Source organism: Buteo buteo, chromosome 25 (assembly GCF_964188355.1).
Source record: "Buteo buteo chromosome 25, bButBut1.hap1.1, whole genome shotgun sequence".
Lineage (NCBI taxonomy): Eukaryota > Metazoa > Chordata > Aves > Accipitriformes > Accipitridae > Buteo > Buteo buteo.
This window is the reverse complement of record NC_134195.1, coordinates 743313-764318: the sequence shown is the minus strand read 5'-3', so window position 1 is coordinate 764318 and position 21006 is coordinate 743313. Positions and strand designations below refer to the sequence as shown.

General features: G+C 41.0%; 1 protein-coding gene across 1 annotated transcript in view; it reads left to right on the top strand.

The window, feature by feature from the left end:
• The window catches only part of IRS2 (insulin receptor substrate 2), a 31412-nt gene extending 13208 nt beyond the window's left edge, over window positions 1-18204 (top strand). The window contains exon 2 of the mRNA XM_075057590.1: window positions 15821-18204. Within this exon, the coding sequence (XP_074913691.1) occupies window positions 15821-15825 (5 nt within the window). The 3' untranslated portion in view covers window positions 15826-18204. The remainder of the gene's footprint in view (window positions 1-15820) is intronic.
• Window positions 18205-21006: the final 2802 nt, after the last annotated feature.

The window sequence follows — 21006 nt, the reverse complement described above, 5'->3', positions numbered from 1 at the left end:
AATATTAAAGTTGTTTGTGAACTATGAAAAGTCACTTTATAATAAAATTATTTACCACTAATTATTTTTGACCTAGCGTAAAACTTTGAACATTTATGTTTGGATTTGGAATCAGACTTGTATAACTTAATGCAAGGGTACATAATTCCCCTCAATGGTGAAGTTAGAGAATTAGTGCTTATGATTTTCACAATAGTTATAGAGAAGTGACTATGTGGAGGAGCATTAGGAATAAGCGCATATACATGTGATCCTGAGGCACAGAATACTTGAGAGAATTGGCCATAAACTTAAAATGGTTGGTACTTATGACTTCATAATCCCAATAGTCTAGCAGTTACTCTCACAAATACCAGCGAGAGGTTCTATCATGCACCAATGAGTGCTAGGATAATATTGCTTTCTTTTGGATATCTACAGAAAGGTAACTTATTACACTGTTCTGTTTTAATCTTTAAATATCAAATGAAATCCTGTCATGATAAGCTTTTAACTTTAACTGTAACTGGTGTATTTTTAAATAAAGAGTAGACTGCGTGGGTTCTAAATAAATAAATTGATAGTACTCTGTTGTTGAATGTTAGCCAATAGGATGATTTCCAGATACAAATGCACCAATGTATTTCAGCACTATAAGCAATTTCTAGTCCAGGTCCTCTCTCAATTTTTTTCTGTTAGTATGAGTGTTCAAGTGACAGTAAACTAGAAGCTTTGTAAGATTTGGTAACGTGAGATAGTCCATCTGTTATTTAAAAAAAACCAAAAAACCCCACAAAAACAACCAACCAAAACCAAACCTACTTCATAGTAGTGACATAGCTGGACTTTTTTGTAACTGATTTTTAGTAGAACTAGAATTTGGCTCTCAGGAAATAAATTGATTGACTTTTGTTTTAATAAATGTATACTTGACTATGCTAGGAGGTGGAAGAAGATAGACTTAGATCTTGCAGCTTGAGTGAGCACAGTCACACTGGTGTGCCTGAATGCAGGAGGAGCTGGTCTGTGCTGTGAATGAGCTATGTAGGATGTTTAGATACTATGCTGCTCTTCGATGGAGTTGTCGTGAGAGAGTTTCCTGTGAGCCTGAAATTGTTCCCTAAGTCTTGAGTCTGCTTAATCAGTCACAGACATGGCAAGCTTTAACTTGCCATGCTGGCCAGGTGGATGCTATGTTGTCATAGTAAGAGAAAATATTGGAACTTTTTCTATTCCTCTCACTCGTCAGTAGATATTCCCCATTTTCTTTGTACTCATAGATTGGCTGTTGACGCTTTTACAAGGGGATAACATTTCAAAGACACTATTTTAAAAAAACATATGGAGAGTTATTTACATGGTATTTTTGGTCATGTAGACTCAGGCTTGTATTCTGCTTATTTTTACTTTGCCAAAGAATATGATTGTATTGCTTTTTACTAATAATTTCCATAATGTTGTCATGCAGCTTGCTCTGTTTGCTTAATTAAGCATAGGAGAAGCAGAATGCTGAAGTTTAAAAACAAAAAAAAAAAAAAGGTGCTGGGACTTTAGAACACGTACCTGGGAAGTACTGAGCTCTTTTGAGGGTTGGTGTATAGGGGACAACTTCAGACTCTCCACCCTGAGCAGAATGAAGTGTAGACATCTTGTCCTTAGTCAGGTATCTTAACTCTGAAGATGCTCTCAGCATTTCCTGTGAGTTGGCTTTAGATCCCAGCCCCTTTATCAGGCACTGATTTTTAGCTTGTCTTCTTGAGGCATTTTCCCATACATTTTGTAATGGGCTACCTGAGCAGCCGACTCTTCTTCATTCCCCTCTGGAGGCAAAGTTCTGTTAAGTTCTGCTGAAGATGGCAAAACAGTAGACAAATCCTTTATTGAAACTGTATGTTAAATTTCTTCTTTGCAATCTTTTAATTATTTTTTTTATCATGTAAAACCATTGTTTTATTGGACTGTCAAGTGGCTTTATCTTACTCACTAGTGTAGCTGTGGTTTTGTGTGTGTGTGTGTGTGTGTACCTGAATAAGATCTTCATTTCGCTTCTGTAGTCAAAGAAACATTTCACACTTTGGTATGTCTCAAAATATATTAACTCATTATTTGCATCAGATACGAACAAAGCAAATCCTTACCTGGAAGAAGGGAATAAAGTGTATTTGATACATAAAAGCCTGTTGTCTCATCAGTTAAAATAAAAAAAAGCACCATGCTAAAAAGAATTATATTTGGTAATTGTCAGTTAATCCAGGGGCAGGAAACTCTTGTCCAAATTCCATGATTTAGTTTAGGAGAAACACTGGAAATAAGCGGTACCCATGTTAGTACAGGATGTAGCATAGTGGGGCTGTGACTGTAACTGTCGGAATGAACAGCATTGCCATCTGTCTTTTAAGTATGAAATTCTGTTTCTTCATTGGATCAGATGCTACCGGAGGTTTTTTTTCTTCCTAGTATATGTGTTTGTCTTGGTGTATATGGTGGCACCTTTCTTAAACTTCTCTGCTTCTGTAATGTGATGATTTTTAATTTGATAGAGGTTTCCAAGATTTTTCATAGCAGTGATGAGATATTAATAGGGAGGCTTGGAACCATTTCTCTTTCTCATGGATTGTCTTAGGTCCCTTTTTTGGGCCATTTGTGGCCACATAATGTCTTTCTGGAATAGTAATAATTAATTACTTCATTTTTTTCAATGTACTTTAATTAAAAATACCTACTGGAAATAAGGACCCCTGATGCAGTATAAAGTAGTCTGTGGACTGTAATTTGGAAAGCTGTGATGTGGAGGAGCCAGTCGTTTACAGCCTGTTCGTGTTGGGTTTATTTTATATGTGTTTTATGGCAATGTTTAATTGATTTTGCCCAAGTCTTATTCCTGCTGTATAGGAAAGTGTATTTGTGGTCTCTTGTCTCAAACACAGATTGAATCTGGCTTTTTTTTTTTTCCCCTTTACTTAAGAGACTTTTTTGATGACAGTTGGAGAGGCTGAGGCATCAAAGTGGAAGACGCTTTCAAAATTGTTGTGCCTTTTATTAGTGCCCGAGGTGGGTTGGTTGGTTTTTTACGTGTTGCAGATTCCAGCTCAGCTGTCTCCAGTGTGTCCTAAGGGTCCATGTTCCCGTTTTAGATTTCCACGTGTATGGTGGGTTTTTTTCATCTAGCCAGTGTTCTTGCACTTTACGTAGAACAGAGAGTTTTGGCCTGATCTGTAGACACCCATTTGCACCTTATTAGGAGCGTACCGAAACAGTCCTCTTAAAATAAGGACCTGGCTCCCGTAGGTGGTCACTGGAAGGATGCAGGTGCCTTTTCGGTGTTGAAGAGGCTGGTCAGAGCCAGACCCGGAGACTGGCACAAGCCCGTCTTCCCCGACTATAGAGGGAGCCTATACGCTTGGCATGAATGGAACATCTACCTTCCAGAGGTCTGTGGCTTGTGAAATCAAACTTGCTGAGTGGAGTCTATTTTAAGCAGAAGGACTTGAAATGAGATGGATATTCATATGTGGATCAGCTGGCGTAGCGAAGTGTTCCTGCCTGACCTGGCCTGTACTCCAGCTAGTTGATGATGTATTGTACTTGTTCAGTAAATGTGAAATTAAAAGGGATTTGTGTTTTCTCTAGCTATGCAGCTGCTGCACTGTTGGCTGAAGGCTTTTCAATATGTGTTCCACTCAGTCACAATACGTGAAATAGGCAGTGGTGTCAGGGCCTTAGCACTTGGGAGCAAACTGGGGCTTTAAAGGCGTAGGCACCTTGGGGGAAATACTGGTGTTTTGCAAAGTGTTTGTTCACGCACGTTGTCTGCGGTCTTTCCTTTTCCGTTCTTCGTGGAGCATCCTTCTAGAACAGCATCTTCGCTTTCTAAAGTCTCACCTGCTGCACAGTATCTTGCAGGAGGCTAGAGTTCCTTAATGTGACGTCCTGAAGTGTTCATCACACCCCCTTGAGATGTCCTAAGCAACTTCAGAGAGCTGGGATGCTGGCAATGGGAGAAAACACACATGGGTCTTTATGTATGGGAAAACCTCCCTGAAGTCTGGGGGAATTCTCTGCTGAGCATCGTGGGACTAGAGCCAAACTCTTAAGTATCCTGTCTTAAGTGACCAAGATGGGGTTTAATCTATTTCACAGAAACAGTCCCGGCAACGCAATACAATTTCAAAAATATGACAGCATCAGTTATATAGTTGTGTGGCCAGGTATATTGCTGTAAGTAAAATGTATTTTTCAGAAATGCTATACGAGGTACAGGTGAGCCTTTTTAAGCAAATTAAGTGTCAGTGGTTGCTTATAAACATATTTACTGACAACAAATCAGGGGAGTCATGAAACAAAACAAAACAAAGCCACCTGTGTGAGAGCACTTGAGAGAGGAGGAGAAAACAGAATGGGTGAAAGAGTAGAGTACAGCTCTGTTCATGTAAATATTTACTGAGAGCTCTTGTAATTCTAGAAGAAAGTGCATCTTGCTCTGTCTGGAGTTAGCAATATTGCACGTAAGTGATGCTAATTTTTTTGGTCCTTTTTTTTGAAAAGTCTCTTTGAAGCTTTGAGAAAAGTGCTGTGAAAGCACACTGTGCTCTGATGGCATAGTATTTTTTCATATTTTAACAATTTTATTTTTTTTCTTGGGGAAGGTAATATTTTGTACTGCAGGTCTCGTGGCTGAACAACAATGAAATAAATGCTGTTTTCTAAGCTGAGATTCTTTGCGTGTCTCAGATATTCTTGTTCCTTAGGGTGGGTAAAACTTGTCATTTTGCGTTCACCTTCTTTAGCTGCCTTTCTTAAAAGTGAAGCTTTAGTGTCTGTTTGGTCTTGCAGAGCTAATGAATGTGGGCCTGCTTCACTTTTATTTTTGCAGTAAACTATTAGATGGGGAGGATTCAAGGCACATCCAGTGGGGCTGGGAACAACCTCATTCATTCAGTACAATCTGTGTTTCTTGCATGAGAAAGTAAGTAATATCTGAGTAAGACAGAGGAGGTAATTACTCTGTATGCTTTCTGCTATCACAAGTTATTTTATGACCAGCTTTCAGTTTTGAAACTGGTGTTCTCAGAAGATAAAATTTAACCAGCAAAATTACTTTTCGAAACAGTTTACTAAGCTTTTTGCCTATGCTTTTCAACAGAGTATCTGTTTTCCTCCAGGAGTGATACATTGATGATATTTATGATGCCCATGTGACAAAAAGTACATCCTCTCCTTTCATGTCTTAACATAATAAGAGATTCTATAGGCAATACAATCCCTATCAGCTTCAGAAAGAAATGCCAGTTCATCTCAAGATGAAATACAGAACAGGAAGTTATAGGTGCCCCTGTTTGTTTTAAAAATGCAACATAAAAACATTATTTTCTAGCATTGCTCAGAAAAGCATTTGATGCAAGGGAGAATACAATCCAGTTTGTAAATAAGAAGTCTACAAATAATGTTCTTTGAGACATTGTTTTGCTTTGATTCCTAGGGCGTTTGTCTGTTTATTGAAGAAATAGTAGGGAACGTCTGCTGGGGGATTATGTTAGAGTGGCTGTTCTCAAGGAGACTTAGTGGGTTGCTGTGGACCGATGAGTATTAAGGCTGAAGCAGACGAAGACATTGAAATCAGCAGGGACGGGGCACCTCGCAAGGTGTGTGAGCCTGGCTTTCGGACAGTATCCGCTGTTCCAGATGTGGGTTCCAAGCCTATGGTCCCAAGGAAGTTAATGAGAGCTTGGCTCATGGTCGTTAATGAGCTGGCTAGGAGTACTTTTATAAACTGTATCTGGAGAGATGATCATAATTCCACTGTGTACCTGAGAAAAGGGTACAGTGTTTTGATTGTTCTCTGTGGAGGTGTTATAAAGTATTTGCTTAAACTCGGCACTCTTGGTTCTGGGCAGGATCTGTCTCCCAAATACCATGTCTAAACTGTGGGACCAGATGCCTCAGGGGTAAGGAGTAGTACTCTAACGAGCAGAAGTAGATCTGCAAATGGTTCTGACCAGCATTTAGCTGAACTTGTAATTCAAACAGTCAGACATAATGTTCCTGCAGAAATGTTTTTAAGGCTTAAAAAAAAAAAATATTCACAGAAAACAGGTGGTTTCCCATCTTTGTGTTGTGTAGCGTGTCCGTGACAGCATACTGAAGCCAGCGATGGCTGGTGTCACACGCAGAGTAAGTATCAAGGTGTGTTGCAGATGAAGGAACATGCTCGGGGTGATGCAACGAGGAGCAGCTTGCTCTGCTTGGAGGAAAACTGCTGGTTATGGCTTGAGCGGCAGCTGGGAGCCGCATCCCTAATGCGTGATGAACTGGTAAGGCTGTGCTTTGGATTTAGCTCCCCCTCATCATGAGAGGTTTGTCAGTGGTCTGGTAGTATGGGGAAGTTCAAGTTCATCTTTTCACAAGGTTTTGTTGTAATAGCTTTTTCCACAAATTTAGTCTTCCAAATTCTTTCTGCAGTGTTGTTTCCAAGCACTTTCTTGGAGTGGGTTTGTTGGGGTTTTTTTGGAGTGTGTGTTGGGCATGGTGGTGTTGGTTTTTTGGTTTTGTTTTATTTAGGGTTTTTAGATGTTTGGTTTTTTTCTTTAGTTCTTTTATGTGTTGCTACCAGCAGCAATACATTTGGTAAATCATAATCACAATTCTATTCAGTTAATTTAGTGTGGTTAGTAGAAAAATATATTGTGCCTATGTGTAAATACAGTGCCTGGAACTATAGGCTCCATTAATAGAGGTTTCTAACAACAGCAATGTAAAAACCCCAAAGTTTACAGAATAAAAAAGGCTTTAAAATAAGGAGACTCTGGCTTTATTAATTGAAATATTTATCTTTTTTTTAATCCAAACGTTTGTATATAGAAGCTTGAATTATTGTTTAAGTGGAATTAATACAGCAAAAAGGTTAAGGGCTTAACATGATATGTGCTAGTGTGTTAACTATGAACTACAAGACAGTTTTAAAAAAACAGGGTTAGTATTATATGCAACAAGATTAATAGCTGAAGTGAAATATGTAGCTGTTTAACAACTCAGTAATGATACTTCAAAAGATACAAAATTGAGAAAGTAAACTGTTCTTACATTTTCTAAGCAATACTACCCAAAATGCATCAGCTCATTCTTCTTTCCATGTGAGAAAAGGATCCCAACCTGGTCTTATGGAAAAAATCTCTTCAAACTTGAACAGAACGAACCTCAAAAAAAAAAAACACCAGAGGGGAAAAAATCTTCTTTGTGTAAACCTACTAAGAAAGGTTTGTTTAAAATGAAAATAAATTGTAGGAGCTATCTCTATCAAATATTGAGAACCTATTAGGAAATTATGTAAAAAGAAGGTATCTCTTTTTCTCCTCTTTTTTTGTCCTAAAGAGCAGACTTGAAGTAAATGGCCAAAATAAAATAGTGACCTTTCTTGAGAAACACTGTACATCTCTGGGTGCTTTTTCCTCTTCTCACAGAGAATTTCTTTTCCCTCCCTCTACCGCAGTCCACGTACACAGTGCAACTGATTTCCCATCAAAGTGTTAGGAAACTTTTCAGGTAACATATAGCATAATTTTTCTTCTCCCAGGAATCCTGCAAAAGGTGCAAAAGGCCAGCTGCACAGGGCTTTTCATCCTGGTTTTTGTAGGGTTGTATAGAAATGATTTGGCACCATGTTTTTGAGCGTTTCCATTGTGCTCTCAGGTTGTAGATAGGAAACGTCCATACGGGGGAATTGTGGTTCTGTTGCTGCGTGTCTCCATATAGAGAGTAAAAGGAGGACAACGTGTGATAATATATGGACTGTGAGTCTTAACTGCACGTGGGAAGTAAGACTTCACCTTTATTGGGGGCATTAAGCTAACGTGTGACAGGTTCAGAACAAGCAGAGGGAAATCATTCTTCTTGCAGCCTGTAGTTCACATGTGAAACTCCAGGCTACAGGGTACTAAAGGTTTCCATGAAGGGAGGTGAAGTGCAGGAGGTCCTTGATAGGTAAATCATTAGAAGGTAGATGAGAATTTGGGGAAGTTTCTCCATATGCTTGTCTTGGTTAAGCAAGACTATAAAAACGAGCTGCTTTTGACCCACTGTCAGAGAGAGGAAACTGGATTAGAGGAGCCTTTAGCCTGCTTTGGTGCAGCTGTTTTGGATGGTATTGCTCATTTCACTAAATGGTTTTGGGGAGGGTGGTGTCTTTTCATCACAGGCCGTGAAGTCTGCAACTTCTTGCCTAGCTTCATCTCTCCCTCACTCCTTTATTACTGACTGATTCACGCTGGCAACAGTGAGAGCACAAAAGATTCCCAGAAAAGCATTGACAGAAATTGAAAATCATCCTTTAAAATCTTTTTCTATCCTACTACCAGATGCTCAGAGTTTTAAGTGAGGGTGTGACAACAAGAGAAAGCAGAAGGGAAAAGATTGCCCTCCCGCGTGTGCCAGGTTGTTCCTCTCAGACCTTCACTCCCCCTGTCTCTCTGCTGTGAGAACCAGCATCTCTCTGGCCATATCTCTGAACTTGAAGGTCCAAAAGCTGCAGCAGCCAGCCCAATGTTTAGAGCATGACCATCCAGTGCGTTTAGGTGCCAGGTCAGATGCATAAATGATTACTCCTTGGTAAGCAGTCTGAAAGTCAGTTTGCAAAACAGGCGGGTAGTTGACTGTGAAAATTGAGGAGAGCCTTGTGTTTTAAAAGAAAGAAGGTAAGTGTCTTCCTCTAGGATGGAGGAATGCTCCAGTCTCCATAGAGACTTTGTAAGTCTGAAACCTCTTTCAGTGTTGGGTGCCTGAGCCTTTTTGGCAATGATGGAGGCAGGGATCAGCCTTTCAAAGAGGGCCTGGATGAAGTGTATCTGTGCCCCTGCCCACAATATTTACGTGGCTAGAGCGCTCGCCCAGGACTGACCGGCATCCAGGACCTTTCTGGCTGAAAGAAAATCTCAATCCTCTTCCCGCCCCTCCCCATCCCTAGTGCATCCTAGCCATATATTCTTTGATAGAGTGCTCTCATTCGTTCTTGCTGAAGCTGTTTTCATGGAATAATTAGATACCCACTGTAATGGAAAGGGAGAGTGAACATGACTTCCCACAACTTACATGAGTCCTTATCCCTGTTCCCATGAATATTTAAATCTTTAATATGAATAATTCTTCAATTTAGTCACTGGAAAAGATTGCTTTTTCTCCCAAGTGAGAGAGAGAAGCATGCTTTTAAGCTCTTTGAGAGCACTCTCACATTGTGAGCCCCAGCATGTGGATGGAGGTAACCTAGGGGCTATGGGGAAGCTTTGGACTTTGCTGTTGGCCATTGATATCCCCAACGGCAGTCAGGTTCTCACTTGTGGATCTAACCAGAACTCTGTTTATACTCCCCCCACCGTTACCTGCCTGAAATAGGTCCACCAGCTTTGACAGCATTTCAGTCAGCAGCTGTGTGAGAATATCAAGCTCTATTTCCAAGAGCTCTTCTTTCTTGTGGGACCTTGTTGCCCTTGTTAATGACTACTGCTGTATATTGGAAGATGGAAAAATATGCCTCTGACATCCCAGCTGAGCAAACTTCCCAGCAATTGTAAAGGTGTGTAAAAGGGTATGGTCTCTGCTCCTAAAATGAATACCAAGTCATACACCTCACAGACTTGGAGATCTTGCGTAACTCTTACTCATCTGAGCCTAACATGAAATAGGGCAGAAGCATTGTTGCTTAGAGGTGCCTGTTTCTTCTCTTTGGCTCTAAGGAGCTAGAATGACTACCTCCTCATAGGGTGAGTAGGCCAGAGCTGTAGAGGTGCGCACTGGGTATTGCCCAGTGTATGCCAGAGGGGCAGATGTGCCAATTCACCTGGTTTTGTTGTGTCTCCAAGGATGGGGTTGGTAGGTAGTTCAGTGTATTAGTCACTAATCCCTTCCTCCCTCGCCGTTCATCACTTGGAAGGTGAGCGTGTTGTTTTGCAAAAATTCTGTGTCTTGAGAAACTTCCAGCCTCACTTTGTATGCAAAGTGGGGTCACTGGAGTTTGCGTGTTGCTGTCAGTCTGTTCCTGGGAAGAGCTGTGCTCTCTCCTTGGTGTGGTGGAAGGAGCTGTGAAAATCAGGCCAACCGCCTAATTGAGGCCACGTTTGCAGTGTTGGGTTTTGAATCTGCGCTGAAAAAGGAATGCTGTGATGGTTGTAAGGTGGGAGGCAGTGCCAGTTGCATGATAGTGGTCATCGACCAAGAACGTGACTTCTTGTTCCACGATGGTTAAATCCTGTGCATGTGAACTGTCGCGTGGCTCTTTGGCTGGCTGCCACAGACTAATCTTTTCAGTGGCAAATTTTCTATATAGTTTCCACATCTGCTTCTGCATGTGTGTTTCTGTCCTTCTTACAAACTCCCAACGGAAGGCCAAAAGGACTAAATTTTTTTTTCTAGCATTTTGTTTGCTCGGAGAAAGCAACTTGATTTTGTTTAATTTCATGTAAAGTTTCTGAACGGTTGCATACCCAACTTGCGAGGGAGGGAATAATTGAACAAATTTCAGATAGTACTATGCTGAGGTGTTTTTGTCTAATTTATTTTATCCCTAATCATGGGATTAAATCACATCTATACAAACTTGTTTAATAGTACACAGTGGCTGTAGCTCTGAAATGAAGAGATATAATAGCAGCTGGATTCAATTAATCCTGGAAAAAATGAGCATGTCTAGTTTCTTAATTTTAAATTCGAAGTGCCTATTTTTATTATAATGGATATGGGAAATGTATTTCTGGACCAGCACTTTAGCTATAAATTCATTATAAAGACATTTGTAAGTTTAATCCTTTATTTTCCACATAATTACATTTTAATGTTTAGTTATTCATACTACAAAATCTATAAGAACGTTGACAAAATTATATGAAACATGAATTACGTCAAATTCTGAAATCAACTAAGCGTAGCCCTCATCGTCATCTGTACTTCTACTGTAGACTGAGCTGCTTAAACTCTAGTGTAAGATTGCAGGTAAAATAAGTGTTAGTCATGTAAATATATGGTATCGAATACAGATTACTTTGATTTTTAGTACCTTTGTATAAAAGTTGACACTCGTTATAAATTGTGGGGATTTGTCCATGCCATCAGATGAACATTTAGCCTCTTGTGTGTATGCTGGGACACACACACACAAAAAAAAAAAAGGTACTCCCAGGTGCTGGCATGCAGCATCTTTTTCCAGATAATCTAGTGTTTCCTTTCCCACTGTAGAAGGTGATATCTTTCCCTACGGTTACCTTAATGCAGTTCAAGATGTTACAATTTTTAACTATTTGACCCAAGAGGCAAAAGTACTGTGAAGCTTATTTTAATATACATAACTGTGACCGCCAAATCCCTACTTTACTACTTCAAAGAAGTTCAGCAATTATTTTTTATTATTATTATCAGTCACGAAGAATCTATGTTGACCCGATGCTTGCTCTTCTCAAATCGTAAAAAAACAGAGACATATCTGAATGACGTTGCGTACTGTTTCTTAGCGGAATAACCCACCAAAAGAGCCTAGTTACTTGGGGCAGCGTGTCTCCAATTACAATCAGCCATGACTTGTTTAAAAAAAAATAATAGTAACATGGCTTTTCCATTTCACGGTTTAACTTGTTTTCCCCATCAAACGTGGAAACGTTTTCCTTTGGGTGGATATTGCTCACGGGCTCTGTGAACTGCTGGAGCGCGCTGCGTTCTGTTTTCCTGCGCAGCGTTGGTGCGGCGGGTGTTGACGCTCTGACCGGAACCTTCTGCCGCGAGGATGGCCGCGCTCGGCTTCCTGCGGTGCGAGCGGTCCTGCCGAGCGGAGCCCGGATTCCCTGGAATTGCTTGCGGAGAGCCGTGGCTCAGCACGCGAGTTGTTCTGTCGCCTTCCGCGCGCGGGGTTACCCCCGTACCTAACGTTGAGGATAGCACGGTCGCTAAATTGCCGAGCGCGTCGGAGCCAGGCCGGGACGCGGCTCCTTCGGCGCGCCTCCCCGGGGCCGGCCGGGCTGCGCTGGCCTTGGGCTGCTCGGCCAGAGCCGCGACCGTCCACGGCGCGGAGCAGCCCCCGGACGCCGCGCTGCAGGCCCTCTCCCGTCGCCCTGGGTGCCGGCTCAGCCCGGGCGGATGGCCGCCGGGACCCTCTCTGTCCCTCACGGAAGGCCCCACTGCCGCGGGGCTGCGGCCCGTGCGGCGCCCGCCGGCGGACGGTGCGGCTTGGCGGGCCCGGCGGGGGGACGCGCTTGCCTTTTCTGGCCGGCCAGGGCCGGGCGTCTCCTCCCGGGCGTCGGGGGGCCGAAGGCCTCTCCCTGCCGGCGGGATTCGGTTCCTCGGGCTGTGCCGACTGACGGGCTGGCCTGACGCCCGCAGACGCGCGTGGCGGTAACCTCCGGATTTGGTTGTGTATCGATAGGATTGCTCTTCCAGGAGAAGGTAGTCGGCGGGATCGGAGCCTTAATCGACTTGGCAGGCAGCGTGGGGAGGGGAAGCGAAGGGACAAAGCCAGCGAGGGATGTGCCTGGAGTCGGGGCAGAAGCCCGTGGCGGAGCTGGGGGTTCTGCGCCCGACGCCTGATCCGCTCTGGCAGTCGCGCTGCCGGTGGAATAAATTTGCTGGCTATGAATAACCAGCAACGTGTTTTGCCGTGAGCCGCATGAATAGCTGTTTCTGTCTGTGTGCTTTTTAGCAGATGAGAATTACCTTTAGGAATTAAGAAAATTTTTCTTCGTTGCTTACTGTCTTTGAAAGTTAATAAGCAGATTAGATCTTCTTTAATTGACTTAACCATTGTATTCTCCTCACAGTGTATTTAACGAGTCTTTGAGTATTTGGTAGTTTCCCCACAATTTGTGTGTTTGTGTTTATTATCTGATTTATTCCCCAGGAAGCACTGGTGAAATCAGGTGACTTTAGCTTTGGAAATTCAGCAGTGATCATGGATGCTTTTCTCAATAAAGCCCAAAACCAAGAGGAGACTTCAGTATTGACACAGTGCTGGACTTTGTATTTTGATTTGTGCGTGCCCATGGGGAATGAGGTTATTAAAAAATGTATTTGTGTCCTGTAGGAATTTTGCTTCGTTCCTGGATAAAGACAATGTACATTGGTGTGACTTGCTGTGTAAGTGGAATGTTGACCTGAGACTTGAAATAAGTAAAAGATACTAATCACTGAAGTAAAAATTAACAATGATACTGATGTGGTTTGGGTTTTGGTTGGTTGTTTTTTTGTTTTGTTTCTTTTTTTAACTTTAGCATGGAAATTGCAACTTATTTCTTGCAAGTGGGCTTCCTCTGAAGCTGACGCTGCTCTTCTGTGGATCAAGTGGTGGCAGTACTTATTTTTCCCTTCTTGATTCAGAGCTTCTTTGAAACCTGATTCAAAGCTTATTGGTGTCTGGAAATAGTTTCATTATTGAAGACTATGTTTGGGTTAGTATTTGAGTTATAGGTCAGCATTACAGACTCATCGGATGATGTGTTTATTGCATCACAGGCTCTTAGGCTTGTGCCCGCAGTCCCATCATCCACCTACAAAACCCTACAAACCAAGTTTGGAAATGCTTTGAAGCATCGGCCACTTCAACTGCTCTGGTTTAATTCTGGCTGGAAAGTACCTGTTGTGCTGTAAGAACAATGGCAGGTTTACGCAGTTGGTAATAATCCTCCCTGATGACCGCCCTAGGCTGAGATACTTCTGGAAACATATTTGTATTCTTTGCATGTACACAAATATCTTCCTCTGTTCGACTTGTCTGAACACATGGGTTGTTTTTTGGTTTTTTTGTTGTGTTTGGTTGTTGGGTTGTTTTTTTTTTTCATTTATTTGGCTTTCACTATCACGTGGCCACTTTTGGGAACCTAAGTTTAGTTGTCAGGTTGGTTTCCATTTGGAGGACGAAGGCAATAACACAGAGTCAGCAGGTATCTTTAAACACTTGCTTGTTTGCCTACATGATGCATTTATCCTGCTTCCCGGAACAAAGTGGTCTGTTAGGCGGCTCTTCCTCAAACGAGGGTTCTCTGCTCCCTTCTGAGAGCCATCCATCCTGCCGCACATTCTCCCATGCAGCCTTACTGGATGGTGATGGCAGTTTTGGGGCTCCCTTGATTGCATCGTAAGCCAGTTCAAGTTCTTAATTTGAAACACCCTCCCAGCCCAAACAATGCGGGCTCATTTTCTGAAGACTGAATGGGTAGATTTGACTTAGCTTCTGGTCAGAAGAGTGGCAGCAAATAAATGGCAAGGGCTGGGGGGGGCAATGAGATACTCTCCTTTTGGTCTTGGCAAGCTATTAATTCATCTTGAGCTGAGTCATGAAATAAAATCATAATATCCTAAGTATCTGATCATGTAGCGGCTCCAGTTGACTCCAGCAGGACTAATTCCTTAAGTAAACCTTAGCTCCGAGAGATTCAATAGCAATTCAGCAATTCTCACATATATGCCAAGCTATGACAACCTTTGTTTTTGTGTAGACTGGAAGGAAAAGCCTTCGTATTGGTTCATCAGAGGCTTATATGGGTTGAAACTTCCACAGACAAGCACTATGCTTACTTTGACATCCAGGTTTCATATGTAATTTACTTTGGTTTTATGATACCAAAGGAATTAAAAATATACAGAAATACTGACTTCTTGTGTCAATAGAGTCAAAATTAATGGGTCATGTCCTTTATAGACTTTTTGAAGTAACAATGTTGTTTCCCCGGGCATTCCAAATAACTTCAAGTTTTAGGAAAACTTGTGTAATACATCTCCAAACTAAAATTTGCTTCTAACTTTTAAACTTGAGGATAACAACATACAAAAAAATTGCTATAAACTATTAAATGAACTAGACACTCTTAATAGCACTTAGTGTGAATGTAATGTTGCAGCCTGACATTGTATCAGGATTTACCACTTAGTTGGCACCTTTTGAAATGAGGTGTCAATGTTTTGTCATGTGAAATTTACAGTATCAGTGGTTTAATCACTACTGTGTGTTCATCGCTGCTTTCCAAATATCATAGCAAACAGGAAAAATCTACACGATAAGCCACATACTAAGGAAATTTTGATTTTTAATGACCACCTTAACAAATAATCTTAATGTTGTGAGTTAATCAATATAATAATGTGTCTTTATAGAGGTGGCACGTACTATCCATTAATTCTTTGCAGTGGAAAAAAGACAAAAGGAGTCAGCTGCATTCTTTAGAATAGGATGGGTCGCTTTGTAATCAGTTTCTGTTTTACTGTGCAATGCACCTTGACCATTTAAAGCAGCTTTGTAGTCAGTAATCTGGAGAAGGTTCCTTCCATTTGCATACCTACCCACATTTTACTTCTGGAATAATAGTTATTTTGTAAATCAAATAACTAAATTAGAAGAAGGTTTTTTCTCTACTTTACTTATGTTTTTAGAAGACTCCCTAAAGGCAAAGTCTCAATAAACTTGTTTTTAATGTCTGGAAGTGGACAGCTTTTGGTAACACCCAGCTGACTAAGAAAACAGTTGAGTTTGTACCTACTTTCTGCAACCCCTTTTCCTTTCCACTGACGCAAACAGTGATGGTCACAACTTGAACTGGGGGGATTTTGTGTTGGGTTTTCTAACCAGTTCTGTCTCTTGGGGTTTGCTGGTCAGAAGAACTACAGCTGAAAAGTCCTAAGAAAAGGAGGTGGTATTGGATTGGGGAGTACTCCCTTTATTGCTTCTGCAATACCTTATGCGTAGCTATTGCATAGCTTTTTTTCTTCCATTAAAACCCATTCTGAATAATCTTTCTATGGCATTGTTTTGTGTTGTTTAAAACATAGATATGATTTTTTTTTTTCGCAGCTTTTATTGACTTTCTTTCATTTTTCTTTTCAGAGTGAAGGAGTTAGTTTTCTCACCATGACCTCAAACAACAGAGTACAACATTCAAAGAAGCTGCTCGGCATATACCTTTTTGTTTTGGTTTGATTTTTTTGTTGTTGGGGTTTTTTTTTGTAACTGAAGCTGCTTAAGGTTTACTTTTTGTTGTTGTTATTGTTGGTCCGGACAGTTACTTAACTGTTGCGGACTAAACTGTGCAACAAATCTGGGAGGAAGGGAAAGCAACCTGCCTAACTCATTCCCTGTCCATGGCATCTACGGTATCATTTTGCTGCTGTTTCGACAGAAGTTGGAGATGCTCTTTAAATCGTAGAAACTTTTCTGCCGGCCTCTTTAACTAACGGCCAATGCCTTCGTTTCCTTTTTTCTGCAAAGACAAACTGTATTTATTCTTCGTCATATTAGGGGATTCTGTAACACCCGCTGAAGCAGTAAGATCTGGTATTTACTGGCATAATTTCAAGCCTACCACAGTACTACCTCAGTTCAAAGTAAAGCCGGATTTGCGGTGTTGGTGTACGACAGGACCTCCTTTATCTCTATGCTGAGTCTCTCTCAAGAACGGTCGTCAGCCTTACTGAACTTGCAACGCGTACAGCTGCTGCTGCTGGGTTGTGAATCACTAGCCGCAGGGTTTACTTCTCAGACAAAGCCTAACCAGGGCACTGAAAAGTCTAAAATGGGATGAAACTCTGTGAATCGGACTTGGACAGAGGATTCAGAGTAGTTAAGAAATACAAAATGTGTAACTGAAGCAACGTGAGTTAAAACATCAAACTGTATTGGGGGTATCTCTCTGTACCTTTGACACACTTGTTTAATCCTCTCTATGTAGGTGTTTATGTAGGTACTTCAGATTGCAAAAGCCTTTTCTCCTATTTACAAGCTCACTTTTGTCAGCTAACTCTGTTCTTAGCTGCGTTTCTTGTAACCAAAAATCCACATAGGCATGCTAGGAATGCAGGGATGATAATAGGTATCGGGCAGATTTAAGCGCTAATATTAACACAGTATTATCTTGCCATCTAGAAAGTCCTGATATTTGCCTTTTACCAGGAAAGCACCATTGCAGCTGCAGGCATTATTACAGGGAAGAACAACCATTGCAGTCACTTATCCTGAGTTCTTTTCAAGGCTACCCGTGCATCACATTTCCAGTAGCCTGAAAAATCCAAGTGATGTGGCGGCTACCGTCACAAATGTCACATACAACTGTTGCACCAGACTAGCGGAATGTCATGCCACCTTGTTTCTCCTTTTGATAAATTTGTTGAAGAGTTCGTATACATTTTAAGGGTACCTCCCCAGTGCCTGCTCTGATAGACATGTAAGTATTACTAAGTTATTTGAGTTACATGAGACTTTTTTTTTCTTTTTTTAAATCATTGTGCTAGGTGGAACCTGTACTTCACTATTAACAATGCATTATCTTTTGGGATTTTTTTTTTCTGAGGAAGACGAGAGTCAATGTCTTACAGATATAATGAATGGCAATGCGGTCTTCCTGCTTACGTGCTGAATTTTTAGAACTGAGGATTGTATTACAAGACAAAGATGAATGTAAACTAATTCCTTCCCTAGCCCATGACACAGGTTATTTTTCAGTGTAATTTTTGGGGTCTGAAATCACAGCAATGCATACTCTAATACAATATTAGATCTAAAATCAATTTAAATATCTGATCTATCTGTTTGAAGGGTTTTTTTTTTAATAACAGTACTATAAATGGTTCTAAGACATTCTAAAATGCTGCTCATTTAAGTCTGGAACTAAAAAAAAACAAATACCTTTGACATTTTCTGTCTGAACCTCCCCATAGCACTGAGTGTGGTACCTGCTGAATTCAATGTTTTGAACCTCTATTTGGAAGTAGCCCTCTGTACCAATTAAGAAATCATGCCACTAAAACAAATGGCTAAAATGCATACAGCAACTTCAAAACAAAAACTTGACAATATAGTCAATTCTTCTCTATCCTGTATATTTCACAAAGGCATATGCAATACTTACATTCTTAATTTAGTTTACAGAATGGAACCAAAATGTATAAATGTTATGTTTGCTAAAACTTCACAATGTATATTGGGTCTTTGTACATTTTGCCTGACTTACCTTAAATTTAAAATATTTTTTGCTATATAACCTTAACAGTTATTAAGCAGTGTTTTCTTTTTGGGTACGTATTGTTTCTGGATATCAAGATGTTAAATATATTTCTTGCTATTGTGATATGACAAGAGACTTAACTTATCTTGCTGTGTCTTCCAATGTACACGCTGTATATAAGGATAAATGTGATGCTGCTGGAGACCAGAATAAATGGAACTAGAGTAGTGTATTGTATTTAGTCTGTATTGATCATGGATGCTCTCCTTAATAGCCATATGCAATAAAATACATTATTTATGAAAGGAATAAAGTATTTGTGTGCCTGTTTTTTCTAGGGGTGGGGTGGTTTTTCTGGTTGTTTACATAAAATCAGTTTATTCTCTTTTAAATGGAAACACACTTTCTCTGAATAAATCTTACTGCTCTGCACATACTTACCTGCATTCCTTTTAATGTGTAGAACACTCCTGAAAAATCATTAGATCATTTTAAATCTTGTTTATGACTAAAAAGATTAGTATTAGAAAGGCAAAGTTTGTGTACTTGAGGAAATAAGTAGGAGCAGAACTTGGACAGAACTTAATTTTCTAATTCTGGTTTTAAGAGTGAGTGGGAGACTATGGGAGTCCTCCTGGCAGCCTGTTTAGCGGGAGCAGGCTCGCCCTGTGCATGCTGTGTAGTCACAGTGGTACGAGGTGAACGGGAGCCCAATGTTCTGTGCAGCAGAAGCACTCCCAAATTCTCCAGCTCCGAGTGGCCCTGGAGGCCACTATAAAAGGCACCATCTCCCAATAGCCTTTAAATAATGAACATGGGACAAGGAAGTTGCCGCCTTCAACACCGTCCATCTTGCTTTCTGTTCTCAGAGAGGATGGGAAGAAGAAAGATTTCAGGTCTTTGCTACGCTAATTCTGAACTCATTTGTGAGGAAATGCAGCTTGGAGTCTGGTCTTGGGAGAGCCATTGCTGAATAGTGCAGAGGGAACAGAGTTGGTCAGAGATGCAAGCCCTCATGCTCCGTGGGAGGCAAATCACCTACCAACTCTTTCAGTGTATTTCTACTGTTTCAGTTGTTCCCAGATGGCTTTTCCACCTTGAGGAACTTCAGCCAGCTCTTGCAGAGACATCAAGATGTACTGCAAGACTCACCTGACTTGCAACTGGCTTTTCCTGGGAGACAAAAGTCTCTGAAAGGGCCTGCAAACAGAGGTTATATTTAATGAATGGGGTTTTTGCTTTTTAGGAGCCCTATATATTTAACTTACAGTTGATAGATACTTCTTACTTAAGGGTACAATTTGTGACATTTAGTGGGAATCTGACTTCTGAAGACAGGACTGCTCTGAAGTATCTCAATAGTCTACCAAAATAACAGGGACAAAAAATGTCACCATTCACTTTTGAAAATGTACATCCCTCTGTTGGCTTTTTTTTTAGTCTTTTATTTATTGTTCTGATGTGCCCAATCTATATATAAGACTAAAAATACGCTTTACAATGTTCAGGCTAGGGATGGGGAAACTATGGCCTCTGGGATGGATATGACACATAACATTGCTTCATATGAGCCATGGCCTCACAATTTTTTTCATATTATTAGGCAACATGGTGTCTTGTGGGGAATGCGTGGCTGCCAAAAGTTTTTGAAAAGTCTACTTGATCCTCAGTATTTCTTTACAGGGCCTCTTTGCATCTTCTGTCTTCCCCTCTGCTTAAAGTGAACAATCATAAAAAATGCATCAGTAAGTACTAAACTGAATGTAGAAAGTCTGTCTAGAAGGCGAGGAGCACTACTGCCAAAATACTAGCTCTTACACAAGGAAGAGGATATAAACATCAGGCTGTATTTATGTATTGTAAATGGAGGAGGCAAAAGATGGAATTAGAGACACCTTGAAACATCCATTAATATGAATACGGGAGGATCTAGATAAAGGAACAGGATTCCCTTACTTGGAAACATGCTTGCTGCAGATCGACCAGTCAAATGGAACTCCCACATTTGACAGGAATTAAACATTAATATATTATTCTGTCTCAACCTTTGAAATTTCTGCTACTGCTCCTAAAAATAGTTATTCTTGTCATTAAGTAAGGATCCTGTCTGAAAATGTGGGTGTACCCAACAAAGCAGTTATTACTTCCCCATTCATTCCTTAGCCTGAGTAAGCTGTATGGCAGAGATGAACACCCAGGCCCACCATTCTACCTCAGATAAACTCTGACGTGGAAATTCCACCCAAGCAAAAGGGTCCAGACTTAGATCTTAAAATATCATTTAGATTTTCCCCAAAAAGTGAACTGAAGTGTACCCTTAATTCAAAATCCAGATCAAATTATGAAACTGGTGTATAAAGGGATGAATTTACTACATCTCCACTACAATATTTTTCTGTGAAAAGTCTGACCTTAAAACACTAGAGTTAACATATGCTCCTAATTCCTTTAAAAAGTTTCCTTTCACCCAGGCATAATGGCTTTTCGGACAAATTTGTACACTAAATGACTGTGGAAAGGTCTCCCAGGTATCCCCTATGAGGTCTCCAAGGAATAGTCTAAATTTGTGGTGCTGCAATACATTACGACCCTATTTGAGAGGGCAGTTACTCCTGGAAAAAAATAATGGTAATTTCTGTAACATCAGCCTTTTGCTGGCAATTGACCTGATTTAGATGCAGATGTTGAAGAGAAAGGAACTGGTGAGACTGGTTATGCTCAATTAAAACTCAAGATCATTTGCTCAAGTGCTCTTACCCAACTGCAGATGAAACTCCTTATTCAACACGATGAATCAAAAAAACCAAAGCAACGCCAGGATCGACTTCTCTGACAGTTGCGGACGGTATCGTTTCCTATCAGGAGACACGAATGCTCTCCACGTACCGGGAGAGGAGCCGTCCGGCGCGTTGCAGAAGCCTGGCAGCTCCGCCGGCCGAGGATGCTCAGGGCAGAGCCGGTGTCCGCGCGGGTCTCCCACCGCTCCTCGGGCGTTGGGGGTGAAGCTGGCTGGCGTGACAAAGCAGCCTGTTCTCAGCAAACCTTTCGGGCAAGTGTTGCCATCCTGCAAAAG